Raw genomic sequence first — 26,456 nt, 5'->3', positions numbered from 1 at the left:
AATAAAAAAAAAAAAAAAAGGTATTAGACTGAGAGGTAAATAGATTTAGGGTTTATTTCATGAAATTCGCATGCACTTAACATGCAATTAAAAGAGTGATGCTTTTTTGTAGGGGTAAACTTCAATAATAGACTTGAGGCCCAGTGTATGTGTAATCTTATAGTGAGAGAATCCAACGGTCAGAAAGAGCTTTTCCCACTCTGCTTCACTACGCACCTTGCCATTGAGGTCAACCATCACAACCACATCCGTGCATATAATTAGCATGTGGTACCTGCTTAATATACTTTGTACATGGATCGATTGGCATGTCATCGTTATTAATTCATTTATGAATAGTAAGATTTTTTAAGATTTTAAAGGGACGGATTCGGGGACCACTACTAGAAATATCGATATTACCCCCAAATTAACCACTAGCCATAGCCCAAGTTGGTGTGGGGTTTATATAAAAGGGTATATGTTATATATTTTGTCTAAGTTTCCAATGTGTTACTTTAAATTCTTCAACAAGATTGTCTTTTCGTTTCGAGTTTTATTATTAAACTCCATAAAAATTCCTTAAATGCACAGCTCGGATTGAAAGCCAAGCAAAACAAGGACAAGTTTAGAAAAATCTGCAAAGGGAAGGGTGAGATGTGTTTACTAACAACAAGGTAATAATTAATTAGGAACTCTTTGTGGATTGAACATCTAAGGCTTTTTACCTAGATTGACCTTAAGTCCCTTCATGCATTCATATCATACATGAAAAATTGTTTTATATAAAAATATTGACTAAGTATGAAAAATGGTTTTTCGGAATAATCATTTTCTCAAGATAATTTTTGGCGGCTTTTATTCCTTACACAACAAATAAGAAAACTTGATTTTATGGGATTTTAATATGAAGTATATATTGACTTAGTGAGCCATCATTTTTAGCCTAAATCGTATTTTGCACTCGTATTTTGCACTAAAACCATTTTTTCATATTTTGATTTGGTGGGAGTTTGATTTTCTAGTATTTTTATTTGAATCCAAATGGGGGGTACTTCCTTATTTATATTGTAAACTTAAGTAAATGGAGTAATATAAATATTTGTACACCTGGAGTGCACCACCACCAGCTGAGTAAAGGGCAATTTGAAGCACCTATAATGGTTTTTCCGACCAGGGGAGGTGCTTAATAGGTCCACCATTGTGTGGTAGGATATGTAATTGTATATTTATTTATTTATTTTTAGTTAAAAATATTAGGCTATATATGTTTAATTTTTTTTCCCCAAAACCTTTCCTAGGCTACAACCTAGGGTAGCCCTTGGGCTAGTTCTGCTCCTACAAGAAGGCCACTACATTCAACCACATAAAAATGCCACTAATACAGTAAACAACAAAACATTACAACCAAACAACTCAGCAACCCAATTCGATATTTTTTCTCTCTATCTTCTTCTCTTTAGCTCTTTTCTCTTCCAATGAGTTGATTTGTCTCATCAATTGACATATGACATGTTTGGCATGCTCAGACATTTTTGGGTCCTTCCATTCCTTCCAACCATAGCCACCACCACACTTCACTCTACAACGCACATATAACCTCCTCCCTGGATTATCATCAGACCAACAACCAATCGTTTCAACCTCAATTCAACACCATTAGATACGCACCATACCATCCTCCGTAATAAAAGTGGTCAAACTTGATTCGGTAAAAGCTGCAGGTATGTTCCTATGCATCCTATCTTCAACTGCAATTTCTTGTCTTGTTCATAAAATTGATGAACATAACCTGAGAAGGTTAGAATGCCTACTAATGGGGTTGGGTTCTGTCATAAACAGTGGCTTCTGTAAAAAAGGGGTGGGTTTTGGCACCAAATGAAAGAGAAAGTTTACGAAAAGGAGGGAAAAGGGGTTTGAGGATTAGAAGGATGAAATTACCCTCAACAGTAGCCGCACGTGCCATTGACGTGGTGTTTTTGACGGGCATTTGGATGGAATTGTGAAAATGCTAACGGCATGGGTGAAGGCGAATAAATTTAATACGAGGGCTAAATTGGCTGAAAAATTAATTCAAGGGATATTCGACAGTTTACCCTTATGTATGTGTAATATTATATATATAATATGTTTGCCTCCAATAATAATTATATTCTCTCCTTACCCAGAGAAGAAAAACACTTCTCTCTCGGTTCTCTCCTCTATCTATCCATCTATTCTTTCTCAAATTTGGAAACACGAAGAACCTCAAATATTCAGATATATTAATCTAAGAAGGTTTATGAAGAGAACATAGAAACCGAACTCCATGGCACCACACCAAGAAGGTTTATAAAGCATAAAATTATAGCAAATTCTAGAAATTGAGGAACCAAAAGAACTCTTACAATTGATCCAAAGCTAATAGTTAACAGTTTGTTGGCTGAATGACAGAGATAGTGGAGAAATACTCAAAATAAGTGGTTGTTGCACTCGAGATCTAAAAATTAATTGGCAATAAAGGAAGTAGCCTCTAACTCTTTATAGATCCATGCAAGGTCCCTTCAATTTTCGATGTAAGACTAATAATGGACATTTTTAACATAACTATCGTTCAAAATTGTTTCATCTAACGGCTAATCAAGTGGGTTATAATTTGTGTCAAAAAGTGTCTCCTAATTCTGACCCAATATACATGATTTTGGCTTATGTGCGTGATTTTGGCTTATACCCAAGTTGATTTCTTTACGTATTATTCTTGTTGGGTATGCAGTAACTACAATCTGAATGCTCTAAATTCTAAGTAGGTACGTGACTGTACTGTTTCATGCACACTTTAAGTGTGTTTCTAAATGAGAGTGATGGGTTACCAAGAAGGTTTTATGCATCTCAGTAACTATAAGATTAATTTTATCAATCTAATATTATTGTAATATTCTTACGGGGGTTGCTGTTGTACCACTAAGATTATTGTAATATATATTCAATGTTGATAGATATCGAAGATCATAATTAAAAGACTCCAATATTAATTGCAGGGGCATAGCCAAAAGATGTTTCGTCCAGAAAAGAAAGTCATCCAAACATATAGTATAAAGCGAGGAATTATAAAATTCAGACAAGACTGCACAATCATGTAATCGTTTTTTTAGTAAAAAGTCGTTGTTAAAATATATATTCAGAATTAAATACGTTATCATATCACTGTGATATCAATGAATGCAAGTAGCTAGTGCAGGCCAAACAAGCAAAAACTAAAAACATGCACATGCTGCATATGAGGCGTGTTGGATCAAAACAGCTAGCTATTCTTCTTTTCTTTTCCATTAGCTTTTGCTAGAAATCAATCAGTGTGTGATGGTCTCTTGTTACTCCCAGCACAACTTCCACATGCGATATTTATGAAAGATACTTCAACTTTCTCCTGCACAACTGGGAAAGCACTATATCGGCATTACTACAGAAATTGAAATAGACGACGAGAATCCATCGTCGTGTAGCATGTTTTAAAACCGACGTGAAATTGACCGCCATCTTTTAATACATAAAATAACGACGGAAAATAACCGACGTCGTTAATATATTACACGTCATAAAAATACTAAAACCGACGTGTAATTCATACATAAATAGCTTAAAAAGACAACTTCGACTATATTAGACGACGGTTTTAGTAAAACACAGACGTTTTAATAATGTTAAATGTCAAGAACAACTACAAAACCGACGTAAAAATGATTATCAACGGCTCTAATTGAAATAAAACCGACGTGTAAAATGTAAAAACCGTCGTGGTTAATATATACTACGTTCACTAAATAAAAAAACTGATGTCTAAAACATATAACATGGGAAATTAGACGTCACTTTTGTCAAAAAAAGTGACATTTGAAAGCTTTAACATGGCCCATATTTACTTGGACTGACGTAAAAAAGACATAACCACGACCCTTTAGGTCACCACAGACGTTGAAAATGATTTTGACAGCTTGAACAGAGAAATAAACGACATGGATTTAATATTACACGTCCGTTAATTAAAATATCTGTCATGTTTAAGCCATTTACTATGGCCTAGGAGTCACATTTTGGGACATGGTTAAGTATTTACAACGTCGGTTTTTATAGGCTTTGACGTGGTTGGCATTTTAAAAGTCTCTTTTGTGAGCCACTTAGATGTGTGTAATCTCTGAGACGTCATTGCTTTTAGCCTAACCGTCTTTAAGAAGGAAACGCCTTGATTTATGGATTTAACGTCGGTTATTGTAAAATGATGGTCGTGGTTAGTGCTTTACTATGTCCCAAGAATCCAATTATTTGACGTTGTAATTTAACTTACTACGTCGGTGATTTGTTTATTTCATGACGTGGCTAGTCTTTGTTAAGTCTCTTTTATAACCTTTTTTGACGTGTGTATTATCCGAGACGTCAATTGTTTTATTATAACTGACGTGCAACATTGTTTTCACGACGGTAATCATCAATTGATGGTGTCCGTAAATACGTCGGTTTAAGCTCTTCCATCGTGTTATTCTTTATTGTACGTCGTTGATTATCTTCTTTACCGTCGTTGTTGTTAATATTTATTAACCGTGTTGAAATTAATTTTAATTAACCGACATGTTTCCTTTTTCAAATGGTGGTTTTTATTTCATTTTTGCGTTGGCATTCCACGTCGTTTGTGAAAACCCGACGTTGGTTATTTTTTAGACGTCTCTTTTTGCGATTTTTGAAACTTGACCGTCGTATTTTCAGCTTTAACCCATTATTTTTAATTTTTGATTTGTCGTGCCCAAAGCCTGCAGAATGAAAATGTGATCGGAATTAAAATGATATACAGAGCTATTAATTAATGTCATACAATTAACTACATAACTAATGTCATACATTAGAACAATAAATCAATCCATATATCTTCACACCCATCTCTAATATTCTCACTCCCAAACTCACCCACTAGGTCATCAAATGTGTCAACATTTGGTATCCCTCTAGTAAATGGCTCACACTCAATTCTAATATCACCTAGCACATCATCACCAATAACATCATCATATTCTCTATTAGGCATTGATAACACTACTGACCAACCACGATGCATTGGGTCGCCAACATAAAATACTTGTTTGACTTGAGAAGCCATAACAAATTGGTCATTCCTATGTCCAATTTTACTCAGATCTACAAGGATAAATCCAAGCTCTTCGACTAAAAGGCCCGAAGTGTTATCTATCCAATCACACCTCAAGATTGGGATTCTAAACTTTTGGTAGTCAAGGTCCCAAATTTCTTGAATAACCCCATAAAAACTCATATTGGAGACAATAGGGTTTTTATCCTTGGCACTAGCAACTTGCATAGTATGTGCAAGTAAATAAACTCCACTATTTTGGACAGTTCGCACATCATCTTGTGCCTTGGTGTTAAATTTGACACCATGAATAAGATAACTCCTATATAATGGCACTGCCATGCTTCGACCAGCTGCTAGCCACCTCAAATTTTCTTATACACCATTATTGTCTTACCCATTAAGTTCACTTTGAACCTGCAAATTAAACATATATCTTAATTCAATCTAACATATAGAAAGAAAGAAAATTAAAAGTTCAATATGTCATTCAATAACATATATATACCTTAAAGCGTAGCCATTGAATGAAAGTGCTATTGTGCTTATCTTGTAACCACTTTGTTCTCTTTCTAAATTTTGGATAAGCAGTCTTAATGTGGATCATATGTTCCCTACAATTGACATGAAAAAATCAAGCATTACGGTCCCTTGTATATAAGATAAACATAAGGTGTAATAATATTTAAAATGGCCACATATGGAAAATTAAACTCATACGTACTCGATATAAGGTAGGACTTCCTCTGTATTCTCCAAGACATATAGATGTGCCTGGTTCAACAAGTCCATATCAACTAAGCTCACTGTGCAACCTGATAATGGCTTTGAAACTCCCATCTTCTGGCTTAAAGGCACTCCAATTGTAGTAACATCAGATAAATGCTCGGTACAAAACTCTACAGCTTCTTCAGCTATATACCGCTTAGCAATGCAATCTTCGGGACGAGTACGATTCTGAACATACCCCTTTAGCACTTTCATATATCTTTCAAACGGATACATCCATCTAAAATATACTGGCCGACATAGACGAACTTCTCTGACAAGATGTACTACTAGATGAACATGATATCAAAGAATGAAGGGGGAAAGTACTTCTTAAGCAAACACAAAGTAACTACTACATCTTCTTCCAACTTATCTAGCTTGGAAACATCTACCGTCTTTGCACATATAGCATTGAAGAAGAAGCACAATCGAGTTATTGCATACCTTGCAGGCTTCTCCAAAACAGAACGAATTGCCACAGGGAGCAATTGTTGCATCAAGGTATGACAATCATGAGATTTAAGGCCAAGAAGTCTTGAATCTTTTAAAGATACAAGATTTTTTATATTTGAAGAATAACCTTCAGGGACCTTCATACCATAGAAAGAATTGCAAATCGCTCTCTTCTCTGCTCTTGACAAATTTCAAGGCCCTGGAGGCAAGCGAGTACGTCTTTCTCCATACTCGGGTTGCAAATCAGTTTTGACCCCCATGTTCAATAAGTCTAACCGAGCAGCAATCCCATCTTTATTTTTTCCAGGGATCTCTAGCAATGTACCAATGATACTATCGCAAACATTCTTCTCAATGTGCATAACATCTAGGGCATGCCTCACAGGGAGGTATTTCCAATACTCGAGATCAAAGAATTTTGATTTCTTCTTCCAACAAACTCTGTCACCATCATTCTCACCAACACTTCCCCCATTTTTCGAGCCCCATATGTTTTTTCGAGCCCCATATGTAATTAATATCTTCAACCATATGCAGCACTTCTTCTCCGGTTAATGGCTCGGGAGGCATGCCATATTCAGGTTTCCCATTAAAAGCTGCACGTTGCCTCCTATATGGATGATTGATTGTTAACCATTTTCTATGCCCAATGTAATAAATTTTGTGGCCATTTTTCAACCTGTGACTAGGTGTATCATCGCCGCATATTGGACAAGCTTTATATCCTTTAACGACACAACCAGATAAGTTTCCATAGGCAGGAAAATCATTAATTGTCCACAGTAATATACCTCCGAGTGTAAAGTATTCTCCTATGTGGGCATCATACACTCCTCTAATCTCATCCCACGGAGATTTTAAATCATCAATCAAAGGCTCTAAGTAGACGTCTATATCATTTCCGGGCTGTTTAGGACCGGAAATCCATAAGGTCAACATCATGATGGGAGATTATATGGAACTAACATAACTGGCCAACAACTGTATCTGCTACTTAACGAACTGTGGGGATTGAATCCATCAAATGAGAGAGCCAATCTCAAGTTTCTTGGCTCATTACCAAAGTCGGGTCATTTATCATCAACAAGTTTCCAAGACGGGGAATCCGCTGGATGAGACATATGACCGTCAACTGATTTTCTTGCAGCATGCCAAGTCAAACTCTTAGCTGTCTTATGTGATTGAAACATCCTTTTAAACCTTGAAATTGGAGGAAAATACCACACCACCTTCACTGCCACACCCTCTTTCAAGAACCCATATTTGGTTTCCTTCCACCTTGAGATACCACAAGTAGGACAATTAGTTGCATCCTCATACTCCTTCCGATGCAAAATGCAGTCATTGGGACATGCGTGGATTTTCTCATAACTCATCCCTAAAGCAGACAAAGTCTTTTTTTCCTTGTCCATAGAGGAAGGTAGTGTATTTCCTTTTGGAAGCAATTCTCCTTGAAGTATCAATAATTCTGTAAAACAAACATCACTTATCCCATGTTTTGCTTTCAAATTATATAACTTCACCAAAGCCGACAACTTCGTGTACTTACTGCAACCAGGGTACAAGGGTTCATCGCCATCCCAAATCACATTGGCAAACTCATAAGGATCAGATCCAATATTGGCAAAATCATTATCATCCATCCCTAATTCTTCAGAAACATAACTGAACCTACTTTGCTCATCTTCTTCCACATTTCCACTAGCATTGGTAGTCCATTCCCAAGGTTCTCCGTGCCATGTCCAAATCTTATAGCTTTGGTCAATTCCATTAAAGTATAAGTGTTCCCTTATAATTCCAGCCCCAAACAATCGAATATTCCCACATTTAACACATGGACAACGAATATGAGTTGTATTTCCAAGATTTTCTACAGCAAAATTCAAAAATCCTTCCACCCCTAACTCATATGTCTTCGATCTTCTATCCGCATGCATCCATGACTTATCCATCTCACACTCTATAAAATCTTATAAATATATATATATATATATATATATATATATATATATTAAAGTGGAAAGACCAGCAATGAAACACTACCTCATTCAAATAGCAGAGAACAAATTGAAAATAAAATATAAAACATGAACAAGACGACGGTTTTTACAACATAATCGTCGTTTAATATAAATTCAGACGACGGCATCTATAGTTACCGTCGTCATTAAGATACCCAAACCCAGAAATTTGTACGGGGTTTTGGTAGCCTAAAGACAACGTTTAATGGAGAAACAGTGGTCTTTAGGCTAACAGAACCCGCTTAAAACTCAGACGATGGGGGTAAATGAACAACCGACGTATAATAAACATTTAGACGACGATTTGATCCATCAACCTCGTTGTGGTTTTAAAAAAAACAGCTTAAATCTCCCATCCCCATTCCTTTTCCAAGAACCCATGGCAAAACAAACATAAAAGAACCCAAACAGAGAGTAATTATTACAAGAATGCAAACACTAAAACATAAAATAACCCAAATATAGCTACGAACGAAAACACTTATGGATTTAAGAAGCCGTGCAATATCATTAAATAAAGAGATTAGGGTTTGCACTTACATGGATAAGATAACCAATGCTTCAGAGAGAGCTGAGAGAATATAACAAAAGCTTGAGAGAGAGTTGAGAGAATATACCCAATGCTTTGAGAGAGAGCGAAAGCTTTAAGACAAATTTATGTTGAAGAGAGAGAATGAACTATTTTAGGGTGAAAGGGAAATTCTGAAAATTTTAGATCGCGGTAAAAAATTTTAAAGTACCGCGTTTTTCAACGACGACGGTAAATACTTATATATTGACGTCTAATATGAACTTACGACGGCGGTTTATACACTAGACCGACGTTGTAAACAGAACATACGTCGCCAGTTAATAACCGACGTCGTTAATATAATAAAATTAGTCTTGGTTTACGTAGTTGACCAGAAACAGCGTTTTCTTAAAACCGGCGTCGTTTCAATAAACCCTAAACCCTAAATCCTAAACCCTAAACCCTAAATTTTACAATAATTTTTTAAGAATACACAAGTATGAGAAAAATGAACCAAAAATTGCTACGCACTCCTTACAACAATGCCTTCTATAATAGTAGGCCAAAATATGGATTTCATCATTTTGAATTTATGGGCACCAATGGATCACATAAACTTTAGGGTTATGTTATGTAATGTTATGTTATGTAATGGATCACATAAAATTTGTTTGAATTTTGTTATCATTTGAACTTTGAAAACTGAAATTACATTTTTCAGGCCTTAACGGGTAAGATATTGTCTCAATGAGTGCATAGAATTTGTCGGTATATTTTTCGGATTTTGTTTTGAATATATTATTAATATTAGTAATTAAATACAATAAAAAAATATTTCTAAAATTATATTTTTTAAAGCTTTAGGGGAGAGACAATATTTCAATGAGCGCTTGGTAGTTGTCAGTTTAATTTTTGGAATTAGTTTTGAATTTAATATGGAATTAAATAAAATATAAAAGTCATTAAAAATTAAATGCCAAATGACCTAGCCGACGTTGTATCCTTTTACAATGACGTTCAAGATCACAAACTGACGTCATATATTTTTTAGACGTCGAAACAAACAGAAAACGACGTCAATTGTTTGGATAACCGACGTGGGTTATTGTATTACCACGTCATCTTATTTTGGATCACCGACGTTGTTTATATATACAACGTCAAATTTTTTATAATAACCGCCTTTGTATATTATTAAGACGTCGATATAGTTGTACTAACAAACGTAGTATATCGGTACAAAATTCATCTGTACAAGATGAATTAATTATAAACCGTCGTGTTTATGACTGTTACATGTCGTTTTTAAGAATTGTCGTCGATGTTATATTTCCAGTTATAGCAAGACGACCATTGTGTACACATATGAGACGAGTAAATTAGAATCAGACGTCGGTTTTTGGGAACTAAACAAATTTAAAAAAAAACTAAAATAAACCTAAACATTTATGTACATTTTACATAAGCTAAAATAAACCTAAACATTGTTCATAAATATTTATGTACATCAATTATCATTCTGTATTTGCCTGTTAACGAATTTTGCCCATTCATACTTCGTCAATATGTTCTTGTGTATACTGAACTCGATCTTTTTTCTTTTCAAACTGCAAAATAAACCAAAAAACCGACGTGTTATAAAAATACGAACGACGGTTTTAAAAAAAAAAATTGACGTAGTAAAATAAAGAAAGTATATCTAAAATTTTGCCTTTTACCTTCTTCTCGAAATCTAGGTCTGGATCATGAATTATATCTCTCATGAATCGCATCACGTAATAGCCACACTCTACACTTGTTGGTTGTTCAGAAGTGCCGTGTTGATTTTTCCAAATGGCCTGTTTACGTGGTGAATTTTTGTTTATATGAATGTCAAACATTTTAATTGACCTGTTACTAGAAAACAAAGGGTGTTAATGACAAAATGAAAAATTTAAATGCAAATAGTAACCGTTGTGGTAAATCAGTGAAAACGACGGAGTTTTAAAACAAATGACGTTGTATTTTGTTTCAAACAGCGGTAAAAAACTACCGTCGTTGTGTAACATTATAACGTCGGTAAGAGGAAAACGTCGTATAACAAAAAATTGAACAGAAAAAATTAAAACATTCTTAAATAAAACCCAAACGACGTGGTAGTTTAATTAACACGATGTTTTTAAGACAATACTGACCGTAATAAATTATTTAAAAAGTCGGTAATAACTTACCGTCGTTGTATTATCCTTATAAAGTCGGTATTTAAAAACCTGTCGTATACTTCAAATGCTTTAAAGGAAAAAAAAAAAATCTTAGATAAGAAGAAATCAACTTACGTATTCACTATACTTTTCATGTCGTCGTCAAGTAAGCCTTTTGGCAGTGAATTCATGTAATAGGCAGTCTCCGTTGCTGGTCTCACAATTACCATCACCCAATGACCCGTACACATAATGATCCATATAGGTTAAATAGTACTACAAAGAAAAATATTTCAAGCTTAGGAAAATACTTTAAATAGTTCAGGGTACTAACCCTGGATTATAAGGGACCAAGAAAAATTGATTCCCATCTGTTGTTTTCAGTCGGCTTGACAGGTTTTTTGTTCGGTATGATAGAGATCCAGATTGAGAGCTGACTAGCCCAGGGTCCACGAGGCCAACAAGGTTTACCATATTTGTCATTTTTAAATAGTCATATAGGTACCTAAATATATGAAAGTCAATTAAATGAGATTTTAATTTAAAAGAAAGGGAAATGTAAAACAAAATGGGATTTCTAGAATTACCTCATGTATACTGATATCACTATGGTTCCAATCTCAACCATGGAACCAAACTGCAAAATATCTTCAGTGAAGAGGAAGGTATCATGCTCAAAGCCAAACACTTCCTTGGGCATGTGAATTGTCAGAGTCTCGTTACCAGGCAACAACTTGGTCTGGAAATGTTGGCATAAGGCTAACAGAGGAGGTGGCATGTCTAGCTTTGAGAGATCCTGTTAAAAGAAATATAAGTTAGTTTGTGTGTGAACTAAAATCAACAACTCTAACTAAACCAAAAAAACAGACGTGGTATATAATATAAACGACGGTTTCTAGTAAATACTGACGAAGGACAGGTTATAGACGTCGGTAAATAAATAACCTTCGTTGTATATACTTTATAACGTCGCTACACTAAAGAAAGGTCGTCTAATTAAAATGCAGTTAATGCTATCATGAAATAGACAACGGTTTATGAAAGAATTAGACGTCGGTAAATAAATAACCTTCGTTGTATATACTTTATAATGTCGCTACACTAAAGAAAGGTCGTCTAATTAAAATGCAGTTAATGCTATCATGAAATAGACAACAGTTTATGAAAGAATTAGACGACGGCAAAAAACACAGTCGTTATTTTTAATGCCTAATAATTTGCAAAACAAGTAAAAGCGTCGTGGTATTTAACTCAACACGACGGTTCTTGGAAGAAACAGACGTATTATTGTTTTCCAACGTCGGTAAATATATATCGTCGTTGTTTGATATGTTAACGTTGGATATTAAAAAGAGCGACGTCTATTTAAAATTTAAAAGGCAGAAAAAGAAAATATCAGAGATTTTACCGTGTCCTCTTGCTGTTTTCCAGCAGTATCAGCTTCAGGCTTTGGATCTTCTAATCCCACAGCTAGGGGTCTGATACTAATGGCCCCAGAGCAGCTTGCCTTATCAAACATTGAATTTTTTGGGCTTTGACCTTGAGGGGGTAAAGTAATTGGAGTAATTGGGGTTTTGAGCATGCTGGGATCAAAATTAGGAACTAGTTGACGGAAATGTGCCAACATAGCCTCCCTCTCTACTCTGACTGCTTCCATTATAGTTTCCCTTGACCTCGCCTCAATCCTCAAGGTCTCTTCTCTGACTGCCTCAATCAAACTTTCCTTCAATTTGTCACCAAATTTCACTCTCTACTGTCTCGGCAAATTGAAGAACTGAGTTGGGGAAACGCCAGCACCAACTCCTCTGACTCTCCCACCATGCTCGGGGTTTCCCAAAGCAAGAGTCAAGACATCATTGCTCCCGGAGACAGTCAGAGTGCCTTCAGAGACTTGCTTTTGCAAATCATCCTAAAAGAGAGAAAGAGAGATTGTTAGACACTGAGCATAGTGTAAAACAGATACATAAACCGACGTTGTAAATTATAAACAACGACGGCTTTATTAAATAACTGACGTAGTATTCATTTAACACGTCGGTATTTAAATACCATCGTTGTTTATAATTTACAACGTCGGGAGAAAAAAACCGTTGTACATTCAAAATCAAACAAATTAAAACATAAATCAAAGACCGTCGTAGTATTGGAAGTAACACGATGGACTATTGAACAAACTGACGTAGGACTTAATTTCATACTGCTGCATAAAAGTACCGTCGTTGTATAGATATTCTAATGTCTAGATGAGATAAAACCATCGTAAATTTTAATGAAGAAGTGAAAAAACTCGATTGAGATATGCATTCTTTTCCAGAAATTGTGCACCACAAATTTCAATGAAATAGACAGAGAGAGGGAGAGTGTATGCGTGAGTAAACTTAAAACAAAACGGTCATCTTCGGAATTTAAGCCGTCGTAAATAATTGTGCTGGGGTCCTCAACAAATGTGGACTTTGGCTCCTCAACAAATGTGGCTGTGTTGGGGTCTTTATCGGAAGTAGAAGAAAATCTCATTCTCTTCGAGGATTTGCTTTGAACTGATTTGCCTTCATCCATTTCAGCCTTTGAAATTGATTTGGCTTCATCCCTTTGACCCTTTGAAACTGATTTGGCCCCTGACACTTGAGCTTCCTTGTTTTGAGATTTCAAAACCATTTTTAATTAATCTGCAAGGAAAACAACGTTGGTTATTAAAAAAGAACGACGTAATAATAAAGAAACGACGTCTGAAAAATACAGCCGTGATATTTAAGTTAGGACGATGGTTGTAAAACAACACCGTTGTCGTAAATACAACACCACGACAGTAACGCGAAAACAGCGACGTCCTATTAAACAGTCTCTCAGACCATGTATGGAAATAAGACGACGGTTTTATATAGTTCATGACGTAAATGTTTATACACCACGTCGGTTATTTAGCCTAAGAACCGACGTGGTTATAATTTACAACGTCAAACACAAAAATACAATAGTCATTTTACTGAGATGGGATACAAGAAAAACAACAGTTCTTCTCCCACTAGACGATAGTTTTATCTTGCTTATGATGTATTAATTGTCACACCATGACGGTTATTAACCACCGTCATGCAGTTTGCATTAGGTCGGATTTAACAACCGTCGTGGTGTGTCGATTCTATCATCGCAAACAAGATAGAATTGTCGTCTTTTGACGTCGTGAGAGTCATGGACTAATGAATTTAATCCAAACCAGTGAAAGATTTCCTCAATTTGATAGAATCTTGTTTCCAGACAACGACGGCTTTCAAATGAAATGTAAAAAAAGGGAAGAGATTGAGAAAAAACCTTTGGCATGCAAAGAAAGTTTCCTTCCAACGTAAGAAAATGGTGATTTGGAGACGAAGACAATGACGATGACGAGATTCAGACGATGATGCTGCTAATCTGGAAATGAGAGAGAAACTGAGATATTTTATCAGTGACAGAGAACCGTGGAACATTAGGTCAGGTAACGAAAAATTTATATATTTTCCCATAGTTAGTTTTTATTAAAAACCGCCCTAGTAGTTAGTTATAACGATGGTAAATAATTTGGAACCGACGTGGTTATCACAAAAGCCAAATGACTTTTGGAATTCCGATGTAGTTATGACGGCGCTTGTTTATCTAAACTGACGTTGTCCTTCAGAATTCAATGACTACGTATTTTAGGAAACCGACGTGGTTACTTTCGGGTTCTGAAAACGACGTCGTTCTCTTTTTAATACACGACAAAAGTTTGTAATACACGACGTCGTTCTCTTTGCAGAAGTGAAAACGACGACGTTGATTAGTTAACTATGACATCACTATTTGTAATAGAACCGACGTGGATATTTACGATATTTTGTTTAAATATGATTTTTTCACGCGTTTTTTAACTCTCAGTTTTCAACTAGGGTTCCAACTTCTTCTTGCCCTTTGCTCTATCTCATCAACTTCTAAAAAATTGTCTTTCTGAAAGCAAATGTTTTCTGCTAGGGGGCGGGTATGGGCTGAAAGATTTCACTCACAAGACCAAGCATGGGGAATTTCTTTGTATAAATTGTCTTTGGTTTGCAGAATGATTCCTCACAAGACCAAGCATGGTGCAGCCGCACTTGCCAGTTTGAAGGCATACGAGGGTGTTCCACCTGCTTATGATAAGATAAAGAGCATGGTCATTCCTGATGCTCTCAAGTGAGCTTTTCACACTTTGTTGATTTTGATTATCTGAAATTATTAGTTTTCGTGAACTGAAATTAATGTTTTTCGAAATTTTCTGATTCCTGTACTGTTTGTTGGGCAAGCTTTCATCTAATCAGTAGAGATTTGCCTTTTAAATATTGCTCATATTAAATATTGATCTGTGGCTGTGCAGGAGCTTGAGAACAAGAGGAAGGAGAGGGCCTAGCTTGCATATGAGAGGAAGAAATAGTTGAACAAGCTGAGGGTGAAGGCAGAAAAGAAACCACGATGTATTGATCAGTAGAGATTTGCCTTTTAAATATTGATCAGTAGAGATTTACATGAGAATTAAATTTTGTTTTGTGTTAAGATACTTGGTTGTTCCTTGTGATGGTTTTAAGTATTTTGGCAGTAGTTCTTTCTGATAGATATTAAGAAAGATATTACCAAAATAAAAGAAAAATTAATTAATTTTAAAAAGCAATAAAAATAAGACGGCGGTTTACAGAGAAGACAGACGTATAAATAGAAAAAATACGATGGTAATTTGAACTTAGGACGTGGTAAATAAATACGACAGTAGTGTTGTAGGTACCGTCGTAGTACACTCCAAAATAATAAGTCCATAAATTAATCTCTCGCGTCATGGTACATTGATTTAACATGTCGTTTCTTTGTAATATACCGACGTGGATTCAATTATATTATATGACACGGACTAAGAATAGTTGGTCATGTTTAGTTAGGAGTTAACATGGCAGGTTTTTTAGTGAACTGTCGTCTTTATTTTCTACGTCGATGGATTCAAACCTGCTGTCGTTGTTTTTTGGTCAGATTTTAACTCTGAAGAAAACCTTTTTAATAAGACGACGCTTTTTTATTTGTGTGCATTGTTTAAAAAAAATATTCAACAGTACCTCCATTTTTTAGTTGTTTAAGGCACTTATCCACGACAGGTTTTTGTTACCGTCGTCTTTTTAAACACAACGATGGTTTTTTCTTCTGCCGTCGTTTTTTTCTGGCCGTCTGTTTCACTTTCTGTAGTAGTGCGGATGAATGATTTGTGAGCATGGAATTAATAATGGGAGCTATACATTAACATATGCCACACGCTTATCTCGGGTTTGACAATATAAGTTCTTTGTGTCATTAACCCTTAATCAATTGTATATCGCTAAACACAAAACATGTTAAAATCGATTATCACTTTATTAGATGATATTCAGTCGCTAAGCATTCGGTCATTGTCTAAATGTTGTGGTAGCTAGATTTCACTAGCCAATTAATGTAATGACACGTGAACAAAATCAAAGGTTATTGGAGGAAATTGCTCTCAAGCACATGTGGGAAAGGGATCTACTCCTAATCACACATTGATTAGAAACAAACGATATCATTTCAAGTAGGTTCCAGAAGAAGTCACCTCTCCCTAGTGGCGAAGCCAAGATTTCATGTGTGTAGGGACCTCTCTCAAAATATAAACAATAAAAAATTCAAACGCAAGACATAACAAAACAAAAGAAATCATAGTGTTTATTCATTACAATCGTAAATTGTCCTCAACGAGTTTTCACTACTACAATTTTGTTAAACCATGACTCAAAACAGATGACGGTGTGTTTTAAAAGACGACGTTTTTACAAAACCATCGTGGTATATCATCTTATACACTACAAAAATGGAGTTCCATTGGGTTGATTTTTAAAACATGACGCTTGTCAATTAGTAAGCATCGTCTTTTAAAACAAGCTAAACAAAAGGTGTCGCTTAAGTAAATTCTCCCTTGACCTGAAATTCAAATTTCCATGAGTCTTTGAAAACCTTATCTCTCCCTCCTTGAAACCCTCCTGAGCTATTTGAAACACTCCATCTCTCACCTCTATGCTCCCCATACGTACCTACCAGCCATGACATCGATGCAACGATGCCATCGAGGCTATCGACGCTGCGATGCCATCGACACTATCAACGCTGCAACACATCGATGCCATCGATGCTGCAATGCCATCGACGCCATTCGTTCTCATCCACGCCATTCATTTCTATAGAAATTTTCTTCAAATTTTCATAAGGGTATTGCATCTGCTAATTTGTTTCTTCATTTTCTTGTTCTTTTTCCACTCTCTCTTCTTGTCCTTGTGTTAGGTTTATGATTTATTCTGGTTGATGTTTTCATTTTGCACTCTGTTTCTTAAGATAATTTTTACAATTATTTTCCAAGTTATTAAAATAATGTGGATCGATTTTCTTCCAAATGTTTCCATTAAATCACTATGTTTTGTTTTCAGAGACCTTAGTTTTTGAATTGAAACCTGCTCTAGGGATAATGTAGTTCGTTGGTTAGGGTTTGGGTTTTTAGAATTTTGACATTGATGCCTTTTGGTTTTGAGTAGGCTTTGGATAAGATTCGCTTTGAGAGTCTTCTGACTGCGCTAGTAAACTATTTGTGGACACTGCTCTATATACCCAAAATCATTGCTTTCATTTAGCTCTATCATCAAAGGTAGGGAAGAATTTAGTGCTTCTACCTACTGGGCGTTTCAAAGCCATGGACATGGTATGCCACCCTTCTAATTAACATAATATTTGCAACCTGGACTTTTGTTAGTGGTGTTTGGATTTTTTATACTTTGACTATCATATGCCTTAATCTTTGATCAAAGTTATGTTGCTCGATAGCAATCTAAGGAGGATATGTTTGTGGCATCCTTGATCTGCAATTTGGATGTTGATTGTGAGAAGCTTCTATGCAAAACAGATCTTGATTGTATAAAGACTCTACATTTTGATACAGAGGTAATTTGGATTTCGTAACTGTTCCATACTTTTTGATTTGATGCTTACTGATATAAGATACTAAAGCTTATTGATATCATGTGGTTAGTTTCTGTCTCAGCCCAATCAATATTCTTGAAAGAGCAAGTAGACTCTATTTGACAGAAAGACCTTGTGCGAAAACCTTTGAGCTTGAAAAGCAGACTCATCTAAGAGCTCCAAGAATGAAGGCTGGCTGGCAAACCAATGAACTTTGGGTATTCATCCACTTTACATGTAACTGGTTGAAGTTGATTATGTAGAATTCCTCATTATATATATATATATATATATATATATATAAAGTATGTTTGTTGTAGAATAAAGATTGGTTAACTATGTAATAACTATTGAATCTTCAAGTTTTATTAAAGAAACAATTTTTTAGGGTATATATTCATTAATAAAGCATTATGGTTGGTTTTCAAGTTCAAATCGTTGTATAGCATCATAGGAAACCAAAAAGAACTAAATTGTATTATAGCTTGGGAACTTATTAGACAACGGTTTTTATAATAAACAGTCATCTTTACAGATAATTAATGACGGTTTTTTAAACAACCGTTGTCTTAATAAACAATCCATGACAGTTTTATTAAAAATCATTGTCTTTACTACTATAATTAACGATCTTTACCTCTAAACAACGACGGTTTTGTTAACCGTCGCCTTTGTATGAAAACAATGACGCTTTTTAAGAAAACTGTCGTCTTTACAGACAAACAACGACAGTGAAAAGTCATCGTAGTTTGACTCCCAAAAGATGGCAGTCTATTTAACGACGGTTTTCAAAGCATCACAACAACAGTGGATCTCCGTCGTCTATTTCGTTTTTTGTAGTAGTGTTCATATTTTGAAATGATTGCATAACAACCACATCATCTATACTATTAAAAATGTATTTCTTAGTATATGCAACCAACCGATTTTTCATAATATTCATAGTAGAAAATACTTTCTCTACACTTCTAGTTGCAACATGTAGGATTAGTGCTAGTGTCCTAAGCAAGTGTATGGTATATCCAATCTTTTTTTGTCCCAACCATCTTTTGTGCAACATCAATAATCTCTTTCGATTATGTAAATTCATTGTTAGAGCTTACGTCCCAAATATAATTCTCAAGTTGTTAAACCCATTAAAATCAATAGAAAGAAAAAAATCAAAATTTTACAAACTAAAAAACACCATAGGTAGAGAGAAAACAATAACAAAAAATAAGAGAAAGATTAAAAAAATTAAATTAAATAAATGAATTAACTAATTAAAAATTGATAATATAATATTGAGTTTGAGAGAAAACTCACTAACACTGAGAAGTCTGCTCCCTGTATGTGCCAATAAAATAGAAAAATGGATTAAAATCTTTTTGGTTTTTCGCGATTTGTATAAAACAGTAATATAATATAATAATAATAATTTTATTAAAACTTTTGGGATTGGGTTTGCAAAAGGAGGAGTAGTTTTGGAGGAAAGGTAAGTTTGGTTGGATAGGGCCCTGTATGGTAAAGTAATATATTAATTAATATAGGTTATACAACATATTACATTCTTTTATATATATATATATATATATAATAAACACTAATTGGGGGTCTGGGACTACACTAGTCACAATGTGCCTTCGCCCTTGCCTTTACTAGCCCCATAGAGAAATTTGGCTAAGCATTGGCCAAATACCTCTGAATCGAAGCAAGGCCATATAAGGGAACAACCCAATAGGTGTTGTGTGAAAACACTTCAAGACCTTGTTGTTGATAGACTAGGCAACCGGAACACACACAAACCCCTTCAGAATAAAACACACACCCCACGATGAGAGTAAGAAAACACACAAGAATACAAAGATTTATAATGTTCGATCTCGTGCCTACATCTTCTTGGTGATCTACCCGAGAAATTCACTAGTATGTAAGAACAATTTTGGTTACAATCAAGAACCCGTTTAGCTATCACAAGAACCCTAACTCTCTTTTCTCTCACCCTTGGTCAAACCCTTTGATTCACCGACCTCTCTTCGGCTCAACTAATTTAACATAACCCCAAAAGTCCTTTTTATAATGCATAGGACTTGAGTTACAAGTTAACTAGGAATATGAAACCAAAACCCTATGTAATTAGGTTAAGAAGGCCCAATAAAATAAGAAAGCCACGTCAAAACCATTGAAAAAATAAAAACCACGTTCAACATGCGAACAAAATAAGGACGAAGCGATTGATCGCTTCCTCATGTGATCGATTGCCGAGATCGGCTCTGCCGTGGCACGATATTGTCCGCTTTGGGCCCCCCTATCTGCCCTCACAGTTTTGTTTCTAGGAGCTCACGAGCAACTTCCCAGTGGGTCACCCATCCTGGGATTGCTCTAGCCCCAACTCCCTTAACTTTGGAGTTCTCAAGACTCCGAAGCTAGTGAGCTCCCAAAAGGCCTCGTGCTAGATGGAGGCAGGCATGTACATATAAGGCACATCACCTCCTCTCCGTTGGTTGATGTGGGATGTTACAAGTATTGTCTCGACCCACTAGTGTGTAAACTTCCATGTTGCTCCTCTCTTGTTGCCGCTCATTTCCTCTTCTTCCCGCATCTATGGTGAGCCAGTCTTCAACAGTAGAGTCAATGCTGAGATTAATGATGTCCAGCCAATCTCGTGGTCATAGGCCACTATAGTCGTTGATTGAGTATTGGCCCAACCAACACACTCACTAAAGCCATTAACTATCCCTTGACACATAGTTGACATGATGAGCGGGATAACCGGTCTTAACAAAACCTAGAAAAACCTTCTACTATATGTTACCATGACTTGTACTTGTGACACTTAATCTCCAAACACAAAGATTGAAAAACCTCTTATGTTGACCATCAAGAACATAATCATGGGATGCACATGAATAAGGATTGCATGAGGTCTAGGCTATAGTACTTGGAAAAACCTGGGACCTATCATTCCAGACCCTAATGGACATGTTGTTGAAGAATGGAGGAACTAAGGGGAGCCTCGTCTTCTAGAGGCTTGCAACTCAAACCTCGTGTAGTCACTACTACAAAAAACGAAATAGACGACGGGAATCCACCGTTGTGTATCATGTTTTACAACCGACGTGAAATCGACCGCCGTCTTTTAACTCATGAAATAACGATGGCAAATCACCGACGTGGTTAATATATTACACGTCATAAAAAAAACTAAAACCGACGTCTATTTCATACATAAAAGCATAAAAAGACAACTTTCGACTATATTAGACGACGGTTTTAGTAAAACACAGACGTTTAAATAATGTTAAATGTCAAAAACAACTACAAACCCGACATAAATATTTTTATCAACGTCTCTAATTAAAACAAAACCGACGTGTAAAACGTAGAAACCATCGTGGTTAATAAATACTACGTTCACTAAATAAAAAAACTGACGTCTAAAACATATAACATGGTAAATTATACATCACTTTTGTCAAAAAAAGTGACGTCTTAAATATTTAACATGGCATATATTTACTTGGACTGACGTTAAAAAAAAAAAAAACCACGACCCTTTAGGTCACCACAGACGTTGAAAATTATTTTGACGGCTTGAACACAGAAAAAAACGACGTGGATTTAATATTACATGTCGGTTAATTAAAATACCTGTCATGTTTAATCCATTTACTATGGCCTACGAGTCACATTTTAGGACGTTGTTAGTATTTTACAACGTTGGTGGTTATAGACTTTGACGTTGTTGGCATTTTAAAAGTCTCTTTTGTGAGCCACTTAGACGTGTGTAATCTCTGAGACGTCATTGCTTTTAGCCTAACCGTCGTTAAGAAGTAACGAAACGCCTTGAGTTATGGATTTGACGTTGGTTATTGTAAAATAAAGGTCGTGGTTATACTTTACTATGTCCCAAGAATTCAATTATTCGACGTTGTTATATCCTTACTACGTCGGTTATTTATTTATTCCATGACGTGGCTAGTCTTTGTTAAGTCTCTTTTATAACCTTTTTTGACGTGTGTATTCTCCGAGACGTCAATTGTTTAATTATAACTGACGTGCAACAATGTTTTTACGACGTTAATCATCAATTGATTATATCCGTAAATTCGTCGGTTTGAGCTCTGCCGTCGTGTTATACTTTATTGTTCGTCGTTGATTATTTTATTAAACGTCGTTGTTTTAAATATTTATTAACCGTTTTGAAATGACTTTTAATTAACCGACGTGTTTTCTTTTTCAAATGGCGGTTTTTATTTCATTTTTGCGTTGTCTTTCCACGTCGGTTGTGAAAACCCGACATTGGTTGTTTTGTAGACGTCTCTTTTTGCGATTTTTGTAACTTGACCGTCGTATTTTCAGCTTTAACCGATTATTTTTAATTTTTGATTTGTCGTGCCCAAAGCCTGCATAATGAAAATGTGATCGGAATTAAAATGATATACAGAGCTATGAATTAATGTCATACAATTAACTGCATAACTAATGTCATACATTACAACAATCAATCAATCCATATATCTTCACACCCATCTCTAATATTCTCACTCCCAAACTCACCCACTAGGTCATCAAATGTGTCAACATTTGGTATCCCTCTAGTAAATGGCTCACACTCAATTCTAATATCACCTAGCACATCACCACCAATAACATCATTATATTCTCTATTAGGCATTGATAACACTACCGACCAACCACGATGCATTGATAATTCCAACCCCAAACAATCGAATATTCTCACATTTAACACATGGACAACGAATCTCAGTTGTATTTCCAAGATTTTCTGACGCAAAATTCAAAAATCCTTCCACCCCTAACTCATATGCCTTCGATCTTCTATCCGCATGCATCCATGACTTATCCATCTCACACTCTATAAAATCTTATAAATATATATATATATATATATATATATATATATATATATATATATATTAAAGTGGAAAGACCAGCAATGAAACACTACCTCATTCAAATAGCAGAGAACAAAATGAAAATTAAATATAAAACATGGACAAGACGACGGTTTGAACAAAATAATCGTCGTTTAATATAAATTCAGACGACGGCATCTATAGTCACCGTCGTCATTAAGATACCCAAACCCAGAAATTTGTACGAGGTTCTGGTAGCCTTAAGACGACGTTTAATGGAGAAACAGTCGTCTTTAGGCTACCAGTTGCGGCTTAAAACTCAGACGACGTGAGTAAATGAACAACCGACGTATACTAAACATTTGGACGACGGTTTGATCCGTCAACCGTCGTCGTAGTTAAAAAAAAAAAACAGCTTAAATCTCCCATCCCCATTCCTTTTCCAAGAACCCATGGCCAAACAAACATAAAAGAACCCAAACAGAGAGTAATTATTACAAGAATGCAAACACCAAAACATAAAAGAACCCTAATATAGCTACCAATTAAGAACCCATAGCTACCAATGAAAACATTTATGGATTTAAGAAGAGATTAGGGTTAAAGGGACTATGGTTGTACTTACATGGATATTGAGAGAGAGCTGCGAGAATATAACAACTTCTTGAGAGAGAGCTTGGAGAATCAACGTACCCAATGCTTTGAGAGGGAGCTGAGAGAATATAACAAAAGCTTGAGAGAGAGCTGAGAGAATATGACATCTGCTTGAGAGAGAGCGAAAACTTTCAGACAAATTTATGTTGAAGAGAGAGAATGAACTATTTGAGGGTTAAAGGGAAATTCTGAAAATTTTAGGTCGCGGTCAAATTTTTTAAAGTACCGCGTTTTTAAACGACGACGGTCAATACTTATATGGACGTCTAATTCATACTTACGACGGCGGTTTCTACACAGGACTGACGTTGTAAACATAACGCACGTCGCTGTTTAATAACCGACGTCGTAGACCGAATTCAATTAGTCTTGGTTTATGTAGTTGACCAAAAACAGCGGGAGAAAACCAGCGTCGTTTCAAAAAACCCTAAATTTTACAATAATTTAAAAAAAATACACAAATATGAGAAAAATGAACCGAAAATTGCTATGGACTCCTTACAACAATGCCTTCTACAATAGTAATATGGATTTCATAATTTTGAATTTATGGGCACCAATGGATCACATAAACTTTAGGGTTATGTTATGTAAAGTATAAGGAGTACCGTGCTTTGTCTCTAAATTTGTTTGAATTTTGTTATCATTTGAACTTTGAAAACTAAAATTACATTTTTCAGGCCTTAACGGGCAAGATATTGTCTCAATCAGTGCATAGAATTTGTCGGTATATTTTTCGGATTTTGTTTTGAATATATTATTAATATTAGTAATTAAATACAATAAAAAAATATTTCTAAAATTATATTTTTTAAAACTTTAGGATAGAGACAATATTTCAATGAGTGCTTGGTAGTTTTCAGTTTAATTTTTGGATTTAGTTTTGAATTTAATATGGAATTAAATAAAATATAAAAGTCATTAAAAATTAAATGAAAAATGACATAGCCGACGTTGTATCCGTTTACAACGACGTTAAACATCACAAAATGACGTCATTTATTTTTTAGACGTCGAAACGAATAGAAAACGACGTCTTTTTGGATAACCGACGTGGATTATTGTATTACCACGTCATTTTATTTTATATAACCGACGTTGTTTATCTATACAACGTCAAATGTTTAATAATAACCGCCTTTGTATATTATTAAGACGTCGATATGGTTATACTAACCGACGTAGTATATCGGTACAAAATTCACCTATAGAAGATGAATTAATTATAAACCGTCGTGTTTATTACTATTACATGTCGTTTTTAAGAATTGCCGTCGATGTTATATTTCCAGTTACAGCAAGACGACCATTGTGTACACATATGAGACGTGTAAATTAGAATCAGACGTCGGTTTTTGGGAACTAAACAAGTTTTTAAAAAATATTTAATTTTTTTTATGGTTGTTCGCTTGATTACAACAAAAATATTTATGTACATTTTAAATAAACTAAAATAAACCTAAACATTGTTCATAAATATTTATGTACATCAATTATCCTTCGGTAATAACTTGTTCACGAATTCTGCCCATTCATGCCTAACTTGGTCAATATCCTCTTGTTTATACTGAACTTTATCTTTTTTCTTTTCGAACTGCAAAATAAACCAAAAAACGGACGTGTTATAAAGATACAAACGACGGTTTTAAACAAAAATCTGACGTAGTAAAATAGAGAAAGTATATCTAAAATTTTGCGTTTTACCTTCTTCTCGAAATTTAGGTCTGGAACATGAATTATATCTCTCATGAATCGCATCACGTAATAGCCACACTCTACACTTGTTGGTTGTTCAGGAGTGCCATGTAGATTTTTCCAAATGGCTTGCTGTTTACGTGAATTTTTGTTTATATGAATGTTAAACATTTTAATTGACCTGTTACAAAACAAAGGGTGTTAATGACAAAACAAAAAATTTAAATACAAATAGTAACCGTCTTGGTAAATCAGTCAAAACGACAGAGTTTTAAAAAAAATGACGTGATATTTTGTTACAAACGGCGGTAACAAATTACCATCATTGTATAACATTATAACGTCGGTAAGAGTAAAACGTCGTATAACAAAAAATTGAACATAAAAAATTAAAACGTTCTTAAATAAAACACAAACGACGTGGTAGTTAAATTAACACGACGTTTTTAAGACAATACTGACATAATAAATTATTTTTAACACGTTGGTAATAACGTACCGTCGTTATATTTTCATTATAATGTCGGTATTATTAAAAACCGTTGTATATTCAAATACTCTAAAGGAAAAAAATCTTAAATCAGAAGAAATCAACTTACGTATTCACTATACTTTTCATGTCGTCGTCAACCATGCGTTTTGGCAATGAATTCATGTAATAGGCAGTCTCCGTTGCTGGTCTCACAATTACCATCACCCAATGACCCCTACACATAATGATCCATATAGGTTAAATAGTACTACAAAGAAAAATATTACGAGCTTAGGAAAATACTTTAAATACTAACCCTGGATTATAAGGGACCAAGAAAAATTGATTCCCATTTGCTGTTTTCAAGTGATTTGACAGGTTTTTTGTTCTGTCTGATAGAGATCCAGATTGAGAGCTCGCTAGCCCAGGGTCCACGAAGCCAACAAGGTTTACCATATTTGCCATTTTTAAATAGTCAAATAGGAACCTAAATATATGAAAGTCAATTAAATGAGATTTTAATTTGAAAGAAAGGGAAATGTAAAACAAAATGGGATTTCTAGAATTACCTCATGTATACTGATATCACTGTGGTTTCAATCTCAACCATGGAACCAAACTGCAAAATATCTTCAGGTAAGAGGAAGGTATTGATCGGTGCATATTTACATATCATTTTGTACCCTTCTAGCTTATGATTTGGTTATGTTTTTGAGTTAAACTTGTGCTTTTAATCCTTTTTGTGTTTATCTTTCAGTTCATTGAGC

The 26,456-nt window shown here is 35.0% G+C and overlaps 1 protein-coding gene across 1 annotated transcript in view; it reads right to left on the bottom strand.

The window, feature by feature from the left end:
* Positions 1–87: 87 nt before the first annotated feature.
* Positions 88–26,456, bottom strand: part of LOC110746387 (putative O-methyltransferase 3) — a 92,530-nt gene continuing 66,161 nt past the window's right edge. Inside the window, exons 6-7 of the mRNA XM_088250564.1 lie at positions 21,412–21,418; positions 88–250 (exon numbers count right to left, since the gene is read on the bottom strand). Of these exons, the coding sequence (XP_088106690.1) occupies positions 88–250; positions 21,412–21,418 (170 nt within the window). The remainder of the gene's footprint in view (positions 251–21,411; positions 21,419–26,456) is intronic.

This window comes from Prunus avium, chromosome 3 (genome assembly GCF_965620075.1).
Source record: "Prunus avium chromosome 3, drPruAviu1.hap1.1, whole genome shotgun sequence".
NCBI classification, from domain to species: domain Eukaryota; kingdom Viridiplantae; phylum Streptophyta; class Magnoliopsida; order Rosales; family Rosaceae; genus Prunus; species Prunus avium.
The sequence above is the reverse complement of the archived record's forward strand: the minus strand, read 5'-3'. Positions and strand labels throughout refer to the sequence as shown.